Source organism: Aedes albopictus, chromosome 3 (genome assembly GCF_035046485.1).
Source record: "Aedes albopictus strain Foshan chromosome 3, AalbF5, whole genome shotgun sequence".
Classification (NCBI taxonomy): domain Eukaryota; kingdom Metazoa; phylum Arthropoda; class Insecta; order Diptera; family Culicidae; genus Aedes; species Aedes albopictus.
In genome coordinates this window covers 164,778,904-164,789,907 of record NC_085138.1, presented here as the reverse complement: position 1 = coordinate 164,789,907, position 11,004 = coordinate 164,778,904, and the positions used below count along the sequence as shown (strand labels likewise).

At 38.2% G+C, this 11,004-nt stretch overlaps 1 protein-coding gene across 1 annotated transcript; it reads left to right on the top strand.

Moving 5' to 3' along the window:
* Nucleotides 1-329: 329 nt before the first annotated feature.
* On the top strand, nt 330-2,435 carry LOC115257036 (short-chain specific acyl-CoA dehydrogenase, mitochondrial-like). Its single transcript, XM_062856047.1, has 2 exons — nt 330-549; nt 1,170-2,435. Exons 1-2 carry the CDS (start codon nt 519-521, stop codon nt 2,360-2,362), a joined length of 1,224 nt encoding a protein of 407 aa, XP_062712031.1. The 5' UTR covers nt 330-518; the 3' UTR covers nt 2,363-2,435.
* Nucleotides 2,436-11,004: the final 8,569 nt, after the last annotated feature.

Below are 11,004 nucleotides of genomic sequence, written 5' to 3'. Positions count from 1 at the left end.
TAATTAAATAAATCCTCTTCTGTCTAGTGGAATCGTCGGGTTAGCGTGTTGTGTTAATGTAAATGACGGCCCGGTTGCAACTAAAATCTAAAATATATCATGGTATACCAATAATCACTGTTTAAATATTTCATAACAAAAGTGTCTTATCGTTTGCCACTATCCTCTAATATTTGGTTGTTTCATTCGTTTCACCCATTCACAGCGTTTTCCTTACAATCACAGTCATATGCGTCTGCCTTCTATACGCGTAGTATAGAAGTACACACGCATAAAGAAACAAAAATCGCCATTCAATGTTGGTAAATAAGTTTGCAAACGTCTTTTGTAGCTTCGCGGCTCACCAAACCAGGTTCATTCACATGCAAAGTCACACAGTTCAACTGACCGGGGCGACGCACAGCTCAGTTTGTCCGAGTCCGAGATACTGAATTGTCCCATATGTCATTTTTCAAAACTTGATAAGGCGTATTGCGTTTCTGATAGCGGTGCTAAAACTTATTGTTTTACCAATAAACATGCAGTGCAGCAGGCTAATTTTCCGACTTGGTAAGTGATCAATAACCATGTCGATAACGTAATATCTTGGATAAGGATTGTACACGTCTAAAAGTGGTCATTGCGTTTCGACGAGGATCATTCTATATCCAGATTTTAGAAGACATATTCAATAGTATCGCCACGTTCAAAATCAACTGGATTAAAATATCCAAAGTCCTGAAAAAGATGGTAAAGTTTATTCACTATCTTTGACCTTCTATCTAATATCTTCGAACTTATATCTACTATTTCATCATCAAATCTCTATATTTTTTCTGTACTATAGTTTATCTTCTATTCTTCGTTTTCTATCTTATTTTTGTATTATCTGTCTTCTAAACTTTTTCTTCAGTTTCCATTTTCTGTTTCATTTATGTTTATTCTTACATATTTTATCTCCTATTATCTATCTATAATATATTTTCCATCTTCGATCTATTATTTTCTACTCTCTTTTTTATATTTTTGTTTCTATTCTCCTTGATGATGAAGAATCTACATATAGTTATTATTAATAACTAACATAGACATAGAACTTTGAAAAACTTCAATTAAACCATAGTTTAATAGCGTATACGATCCCCCTTTTATACATAGCGAGATATTAACCAGATTTCCTCCATTTCTAGGTTCGAAACCATGGACCACCATCAGCAACCGGTCCATCGCATGTTTGGCAGCCCTTCCGGAAACTCACCAGATGCTCCAGAAAACCTGTCGGGACTTTGCGGACGCTGAGCTCATACCAATCGCTGCCAAAGTCGATCGGGAGCAATTCTACCCCGCAGAACAAGTTGCAATGGCTGGAGACTTGGGACTGATGTCCATTGTCCTCGACGAAAAGTACGGAGGAACCGGCTTGGACTATCAGGCGTACGCCATCGCAATGGAGGAGATCTCGCGAGGTTCCCCAGTTATCGGCGGGGCCATGTCCATTCACAACTCGCTCTACCTGGGACTGTTGGAGAAGTACGGTACGGAAGAGCAGAAACAGAGGTTCATTCCAGGCTATACGGATGGACGGAAAATTGGGTGCTTTGCCCTGTCTGAACCGGGGAACGGATCGGATGCGGGAGCTGCCTCGACCACCGCCACGTTGAAAGGTGATCGATGGGTTCTAAATGGAACGAAGTGCTGGATATCCGGAGGGTATGAAGCAGGAAACGCCATAGTCTTCGCCACGACCGATAAGAGCTTGAAGCACAAAGGCATTTCGACATTCATAGTACCGATGGACTCCAAAGGGATCAGCCGAGGTAAAAAGGAGGACAAAATGGGACTTCGAGGTTCCTCGACGTGTCAGCTGATCTTCGAAGACTGCGAAATCCCTAAAGACAACCTCCTGGGACAACCGGGATACGGATTCAAGATTGCCATGCAGGGTTTGGACACCGGTCGCATTGGAATAGCCGGACAAGCCTTAGGCATTGCTCAAGCATCCTTGGAGTGCGCAGTAGACTACGCAAACAAACGGGTAGCGTTCGGTAAGCCCATTTCCAAGCTACAAGCCATTCAGATGAAGATCGCCGATATGTCGCTGAGAGTGGAATCTGCACGGCTGCTAACGTGGCGAGCGGCTTGGCTCAAAGACAACAAGAAGCCTTTCACGAAGGAAGCTGCGCAGGCTAAGCTGGCCGCATCGGAGACGGCTACCTTCTGTGCTCACCAGTGTATTCAGGTTCTGGGAGGAATGGGGTACGTATCGGATATGCCCGCCGAGCGGTATTACCGCGATGCAAGGATTACGGAGATCTACGAGGGCACGTCTGAGATACAACGGCTGGTCATCGCTGGACAGGTGATAAAGGAGCTGTCGAGCTAATTCAATGATGCCAATATGTACTGAATTGTTTTGTTGATTGTTTAAATTTTAATAAACCCCTAAAAAATCATTTATACTGTACAAGTTTTTTTTTGTTATTTCTTTGCTAACTCCCAAGCTAACTCCTATGTTTTGTGGATCTGTATCTGGCTGTCTTAATTACCCACTACAACCTTATTACATCTCTCACGGTGTCTGTGGCAAAAAAAACATTAAATACACATCTAGCATGTTAGCTTCGCAAAGTCACCCACCAAAGGAAAACTAAGGGTCTTCCTTTTCATTTGCCAATAACTAAAGAACTAAATATTCTGCCGAAGGGTACATAATAATTTTTGATTTTTTTGTTTTGTTTTGGGATTTGTGGGATGAATATCCAAAAAATCCTTTTTTTTTGTACTTTTCAATCAAAATTTAAATGAAAAAAAATAACTCGGGTAGATTTCGCTCTTAGCATCAAATTGATTTGGAAAATCATAAGGGTATAAACACTGCTTGGAAAACGGACTCTTGATCGAATACGCTAAGGACCTTGTTTCATATACCAATCAACTCAGTTCGACGAATTGACCAATTGTCTAAATATGTGCGCTAGTGTGCTACAAATAAAATCAACTCGCGTTTCTCAGGATTCTATCAACGTAAACAGCATCTATGATTCACTACAATGGGGATAGTTCACAACGTATTATCAGCAAACCATCAAGAGTTAGCTTGAATACTTCTCTATAAATCTATTCTTTAAATTTACCTTTGCAACGTGCAGCAAGATTTTGAGATAAAATATCGAAATCAAATGTACCTAGGGTAAATGTACCAATAGTGGTGCTATTAGTAGCTCCTTGTAGAAAAATAATTGAATAAAATTGATAATACCACAAAATAAAAAGTCTGAAAACGTTAATCGGTAGTTTTTCACTTAAATTTGCTAGGAAAAATGTAAAAACCATTGTTTATTTCAATTTTTGCTAATAAATCACTTGCACCAACTATAGGTACACGGTTCCTATTATGGAGGTAAAATTTAACATTGGTTCCTATAGTGGCGCGCATCCCATTCAATTCTTATGGGACCCACCACTATAGGAACACTACCACCACTATAGGTGCAAAGGAGGAAAAAATTTAAGGAAAATAATTGTTTAAAATAGGGTTTTCGACAAATTCTGAACACAAAACTGAATTAATGTTATAAATTAGTTATGATGCATCTATTAAAAATGTCATTTGCAAGCTTTTTGTTCGAAATAGTGCTAAATTGGCACTACCACCACTATTGGTACTACCTCCACTAAGGGAGCTTTTACCCTACTAGATTAGACGACAAGTGCAGAGCCGTAGCGTGCGGTTGGCCAGGTTGGTCCCCGCCTCGGGTGCCAGCATCAGAGAGGCGCCGAAAAGGCATTGGGCTAGAAGCAGACTCGATGTATTGCTAATTTAGAGAAAACTTTCCGTTTTACGGTAGAACGAAAAGCTACCGCAGCTGTCAGACTACTGATTTTCATTGAGGTATCATCGATCGACCCTAGTGATGCCTTCGATAGCCTTGGATACGACGCCGATGATCATTGTTTGTTGTTGGTTTTCAGTTCAATTCACCTTGCAAGCATACTTTGATTTGGCCTTCAGTTTCAATGATAGGATTATTTTCATGCCTGCGGTAGGACTTTGACAGCTGCGGTAGAACTCGGCGGCTACCGCAGAGTGGAAATTTTTCTAAAAATCCGCAATATACGCGCTTTGAATCGCGAGCTTGAGATCAGGTTGCTATGAGTACAAAATAACGTTCACACGCACGAGAATGTGCTACGATGAGACACATTTTCTAGATCACATGTAACATTGTACTAGTTCAAACAATCACATCTGCATTGGCTCATGAGACGGCTCATGAGAAAATCTCAATGTGACAGATATGTGAGGCTCGAGTTCGGGGAGGACAGTTAAGTTTTTCTTCTATTCTGCTGCACTACAATGATAAGGATTTGCTGAACGAAGGCTCGTTCAGTGGACGGGGAAGCCATTTCTGGCATGCTAAAACCATCGCTAAGGTTAGGTTGCATCACCTTCCTCTGAAATATGTTTTAAAGTTTTGGAGAGCCTATGGGCCATTCCAATGTAAAATTGTTTGCCATTTGAAGTGTTAGGGTTTTGTGCTTGTGGGATTACATAGCCCTCCAACATACTGACTGGTTTGTGAAAAAAAGGAACAGTCGTACTTATGGAAACGCCGCAATGCTACCTCACATAGAAACGAAGTAAAACGTATCTTTTTTCTTCATAGGCTGGGTGTCTTTTTGGACAAATGCTCTAATATCACATTTCGTCATTTTATGTGCATTCTTATTAGTGCAGTAAGTGTTTCTGCCAATCTATCGTGAAGAACTTTCTTTTGCACCTCTGTATTTTTTCGCCTCAGACCCAGCCTATTCTCCCGGAATAAGTTATTGGTTAAATGTTAATCATTTCATTCAAACAAATTCGAAAACATTCAGATGAAGAATATAAACTGCCAAGAAAATCGACCGACATGAATCATTCAAATTCCGGTTAGCCAAGGGCTCAATGAGATGAGTCTCATGAGACGTCTTATGAGGCACATACAATGGATTTTATGCAATTCAGTATCATAATTTACATTTTATATAACTCATTTTGATATCATAATGGCCAATTTTTCCGAACTAGCTCATTATGCAACTGAAATGAGTTGCATAATGAAAAATAGTTTTATAATGTTCATAATGCAACTCATTTGAGTTGCATTATGAACATTATGCAACTCAAATGGGTTGCATTATGAAAAAATCATTGCATAAAATTTTGTATGAAACTCGTTGCACAACTCGATTTTTGCAGCACTCTTCGTATTTATCCAACTCGGCAAGCCTCGTTGGATAAATGTACGACTCGTGCTGAAAAAATCAACTTTTTGCAACTCGTTACATAAATAACTATTTGATGTGCGTACTGCGATCTCAAAATCTCATAAAACTTATGAAACGCATTTCAAACCTGCTCATGGCACACTATCTCATTGATGTATACATGAGCAAAAAGACACTCTGGCTAGAAGGAAACAGGATGCTATTGTTTTCTTGAATGTTATCAAGATTTTACTATTCATATTATCACATATTATTATCTGAGATTGTTACTCCCTAGCATTTTCTTCGCATACATTGAAATATTTTACAGTGTTGAATACTTTAACTAGAAAATATTCAGATGATGCTTTTACAGCTCATATTATTGTTCTTTGTCAGTAAATGTTTCTTTGGGCTTAAGCTCTTGTGAATCGAGCAGAAAACATTACAGATGTATTTACCCAAAAAAAACTATTAGTGAGTATTTTTTATTTTTATATCTTCAAAATAAATTTAATATTCTATGAATTCTTTCATTAACTTCACAAAGTATTTCTTTCTAAGTGTCTTGGGGGGTTTCTTTTAGAACATCTTTTCAATTCTATTAGAGATTTCTTTCAAAATTTATTGAATAATTCTTCCAGAATTTCTCATAGAAACTACTGCGGAGATAAACCACCCCCTGACTGAAAATCTCGATAATAAAGATAATGAAAATATAAACTACTTCAGGGATTCTTAAAAAAAACTTTTTCGGAGATCCCTCTTAAAGTATTCTGAAAGATTCCTATAGAAAATCCTCCAGAGAGGTTTTCAGGAAGTCATCTAGGAATTAATTCAGAAATTAGTAAAAGAATTCCTCCCGATATTTCTCCAAGGATAACAAATAAAATCCTTCCAAGATTTCATCAGTAAATTTCTGCAGATATTCTTTCAAAAAATCTTTCAGGATTAAATTTGGACGGTTTCTTCAAGGAAATTTCTCCACATATTCTTTCAAAAAATCTTCTAGGGCTTGATAACGGGTTTCTCTAGCAAAATCATCAATTAATTTCCCAATGTTTCCGTCTGAAATTCCTATATAGATTTCTGAAAAATATCTTTAAGGATTACATATAAACTCTTCTATAGATTTCCTCGAGAATCCCTTCTTAGATTCCTATAGAAAAGCCTGCAAAGATTTCTTTAGAGATCCCTCTGAGAATTTCTCCAGAAACTCTTCCAAGATTTTTTTTTAGAAAATGGATTCTTGTAGAAATTTAATGAAAGTTTCGTTTAGAAAGTCTTCTTTAGATTTCTCCAAAAAAAAATCTCTCACATCACTTAGAAAATCTTCCATTGATTTCTTCCGAAACTGTTCACTAGAGATGGCTTCATAGAGTTCTGCTAGAGTTCCTATAGGGCACCATTCATTCCTTCTGAAATTTCTCCAGGTCTTCCATTTAAAAATGTGCTATTGATTTTATCCTACATTTCTCTAAAAGTTTCTTTTGAACGCATTTCATGGATTCTTTCAGAAATTCCACCAGAGATTTCTTGCGAAAACCGTATAGGAAAGCTTTTAAGGGATTCCTTCAAAGATTCTTCCAGTGGTTTTCCACAAATTCCTCCAGGCATTTCTTTACGAACTGCTCGAGGAATTCCTGCAAGAATTAGTCCATGAACTCCATTGGAAATTCTTGCTGAATTATCTCCCGGATTTTCATGAGAATATTCCTGCAGGAAATTCTGCAGAGATTATTCCTTGATTTCATTCAGTGATTCAAGAATACAATCAATCAATTAAACTAGTTTACAGCATTTTTGAACTCGGTAAGCTGATGATCATTTTAAGTGAAGAATTATGCTCTGAGTTCGAAAACGTGAAGAAAAAAATACAATAGAGCGGAAATTTTTTCGACTCCCTTAATACATCACTTTTTCCGTAACCAATGATCCGATTGAGCTGAAAATTATACTCTCACAAGCTAACATATAATGTTTAAAATGTATGTTAAAAAAAATTTAATTGATTTTTTCTCACCGAAAAAAATATTTTTTTGGAAAGTTTGCTCAAATTTAAGGAGATTTGCCTATATAATCACCAATATCTCGAATTCCACTAACTTAATGCAAAAATTATGTTCAGATGATCAAAACATATTATATTCAGCTTTCTATTTATGCAAAAAGATTGAAAATTCGTTGACTGCAACGCGAAATATTTGAATTTTAGTAAATTCCATATTTATAAAACTGTAGAGCTCGATTTTCAGAAAAAGCTGAAAAACTGTTCTACTTAAAATTTTTTGAGACACGATCTTGATATTTGAACATAATTATGCATCACTTTCCAGTCCATACTGGCTCCTCATCAGTCGCGTAGCTCCCCAGCCAAGTCACAGTTTGATGGCCAATTTGTCTTGTAGGGGTCATCAGAACCGTATTAAAACTTCAAACCTTTTTTTTAGTTTTACGGTGGTTCTAAGAACCTCTTCTAATCTTTTTGACTAAACAATGTTACTATGCATAGTAACTGGAAAACATTAACCTTTGCTTCGCTACCGTATTTTGCGCACTCAAATTTTGATGTTCATTTGGCTCTATTTTCTTCAATTTTCACCCGATTTTGATAAAATTTTGACAGAACAACCGGAAATGACTACCATTTCATAAAATGCACCGGTTTTTACATCTGAAACATAAAGTATTAAAATCTTTGAATACTTTAAGGCACGAGTGATCCGTCAACTGAAGTTCGCAGGTGCAAAGTTAAAAGAATGTGATCTGGTCTCTCAATTGTTCGTAACCCTTCCTGAGACTGACGACCCCCTGGTAACCGCTTTGGATAATTTCGGAGAAGGTAAGCTAACCCCAAGTAACAATTTTAATTTTATCAAAGTTTTTTAGCGATCCAAAAATCCTAAACATAAAACCATTGATGCTGACTTGAAAATGCTCTCGAGTTCTTGTATGCCTCAATAAGCCCACGTTCTGGCTAGTTGGCCCAGTCTTATTAGGGTCTACAGGACTTCGTATGCAAACCGGCTTAGGATTTCGGGTTGTATCATAGTTTTAGCAATCTTCTAAATAAAACCATCTTCTGACTTGTCAAATAATTGTTTTGATTATTTTTCACTCTCAATGTTCGATCGTCAGAATAAATTATGCTTGGTTGTTTATCCAGCCATCAATTGGAAAGATGCAGATATGGAATTCAGATTTGTTTTCCTATTTAATACGTGTCAGGAGACATGCCACGGAAAATTTGTGGTGAATGTGACTGTGATAATGACAAAAACTAAGTGCGCCACACAAACTATGCATAATTTGGAAGTTAAATGCATTTAATTTACTCGGTGGAATTGGGTGCAAAAACTGTTTTTTCAACACAGAGCGGAGTTTAAAGACATTATGTAATTTTTCTGACAAAATAAAATGACGGAAACGTGTTGTATGGTTTAATTTGATCTTAAGCTGTACGTGAAATCATAAAATTGAGTAATATTTTTTTCTGTATTTACATGAATTATCCCGGCTAGGCAACATATTTTTCTGATAAAACTCTGTGTTCCTGATGATTCCTCCAACAGGGCTAACCCTCCTGAGGTAGTCGTAACTGAGCTCTTGATAGAGCTAGCGGTTTTATCACAGCATTTTTTTGGTTTATGTTACGGCCACGAAGTCTTTTGTTGGTTTTATGCATTGCCTCACAGTTTTGTGCATTTGTGTACAAAAAAAAAATCTCTCCGACAACAACCGCAAATGCAAGTTTCATTGAAATGGTATATAAAAAGTGATAAAACCAATTCATGTCTACTTGCAAGTCTTTAATTGAAGATGTTTATAGCAGAAGTTATATGATAGTTTTATGGAACGCCAAAGGTTCAAAGTAAAAAACTACCACATAAAACTAATTTAGAACAACTAGTTTTTTGACATGCTCGTATAAAACCAGGATAAAACATGTATAAACCTTCAAGGCATGCTGATTGTTACTTGGGACGCTAGATGTTCGCCATCCGCCAGGTGTTGCAGAAATGCCGTGAATACAACGTGCCCACACATCACTTGTTCATCGATTTCAAATCGGCGTATGATACAATCGATCGAGAATAGCTATAGCAGATTATGCACGAATACGGATTCCCGGATAAACTGATACGATTGATCAAGGCGACGATGGATCGAGTGATGTGCGTAGTTCGAGTATCAGGGACACTCTCGAGTCCCTTCGAATCTCGCAGAGGGTTACGGCAAGGTGATGGCAGGGTTGCAAAAAAATGAAAGCATGCAACGAATGTGAGTTTTTGTTTTTGTCTTTTCACCACACCGCTTCTGACGTAAAAGTCTCTTTCCTTCACGGAGGCGGGTGAGAAGAGAATAAAAATTCTCTCGTCACTCACATCGTGGCGACGGCGAGATTCAATAACAACATTTTCCCTGTCATTGGCACTCAAAAGAGAAAATTCACCACGCTTGCTTATGGGCCAGTCGCATTCATGCGGCCGTTGTTGACATGAAGCATCCATCAGCGCAGAGCGTGTGTTGATGATGGTGGAGTCATTACGTCCACAAAGTAGTTGAGTTTTTCTGTGTTCACTTTCAAGTATCTCACAGTGGAGCTGAAAATGAATGCCTAAAGCATTCAGTTCAGCAAAATGTCATTCAATTGAATTTGATTTTTTCAACCCTGGGTGATGGTCGTCGGGTGTAATAAGGAGAGCGGGGATTAACAAGAGTGATACGATTTTCACGAAGTCCGTTCAGCTGCTTGGTTTCGCTGATGATATTGATATTATTGCTCGTAAATTTGAGACGATGGAGACAAACAGCCATGGACCGAGTGGAATGGAGACGGCTACTATGTACAGCAGAGGCCACTCCGGCCTTAGCCTGATCGGTAAGGTAAGTAAGATAACGCTGGACGTAGTTTGGGAACGACTTCTGGCCGAAGAATTAAAGAAAAGCGACCGGATGTTCGACACGTCCAATTTTTTATTTTTTAATTATTTATTTAAGGCTCATGCGCTAACAGGCATAACGGAGCCGAATTCATTTAAAACTATTGACAATTTCATGTTTTTGTCTTATAAACTATGTTAGTTTTGGGGAACCTTAAAACTCGCGGTTTGGTCGGGGTTAGGGGGAACAAAAATATTTGAGGAAAGGATAGGGTGATGGGGCTTTTCGTTGACACATGGCAGCTTGGCGTGGCGTATTGCAGCTGGTCAAACGTAGAGTGGACAAACAACCTGTAACGATACATACAGACGATTTTTGAAAGGACACGAGGTGGACAAGTGGAACAACAAGACGGGGATATCAAACGAAGGCTTCAGCTTGCTTCAAGAAGTCGTACACAAGCTTCATATACTCAAGATCAAGTTTACCCAACACATATCTAATGTCTTCCTTTTCTGGTTTCCCTCGGGCCCTGAGGGATGCACGTCGACACAAATTTGGCAGGTACTGGTTCTGTTGTTTTCAAACTCTCTGAAAGAGCGAAAGAGATAGAATTTCGCGGTGAGGTGCTCAATTCTTAAGAATTACATTGCATGAAATAGTATATTATGTGGTAAAGCAAAATGATGCACTATGCCCAGAAAGCCGCCAAAATTTCCCAACCGGGAATTAAACCCAGCGACTACAGATTGGTGATGCAAAGCCTTATAAACTAGGCTAACTGGAGACCCTCTCAACATCTAAAGGCAATATCAAGGTCAAAAGAGAACATTTTCAACCACCAACTTGAAAGGTTCTTACAATTTCGCCCAAAAAGTTTCGCCGCCCTAC

What these genes read in the sequence shown, in the direction of transcription:
- LOC115257036 (XM_062856047.1), top strand. Translation starts at nt 519, where the DNA reads ATGCAGTGCAGCAGGCTAATTTTCCGACTTG. An exon ending in CAGGCTAATTTTCCGACTTG is followed by an intron (nt 550 to 1,169) that starts GTAAGTGATCAA and finishes CTCCATTTCTAG; the next exon opens with GTTCGAAACCATGGACCACC.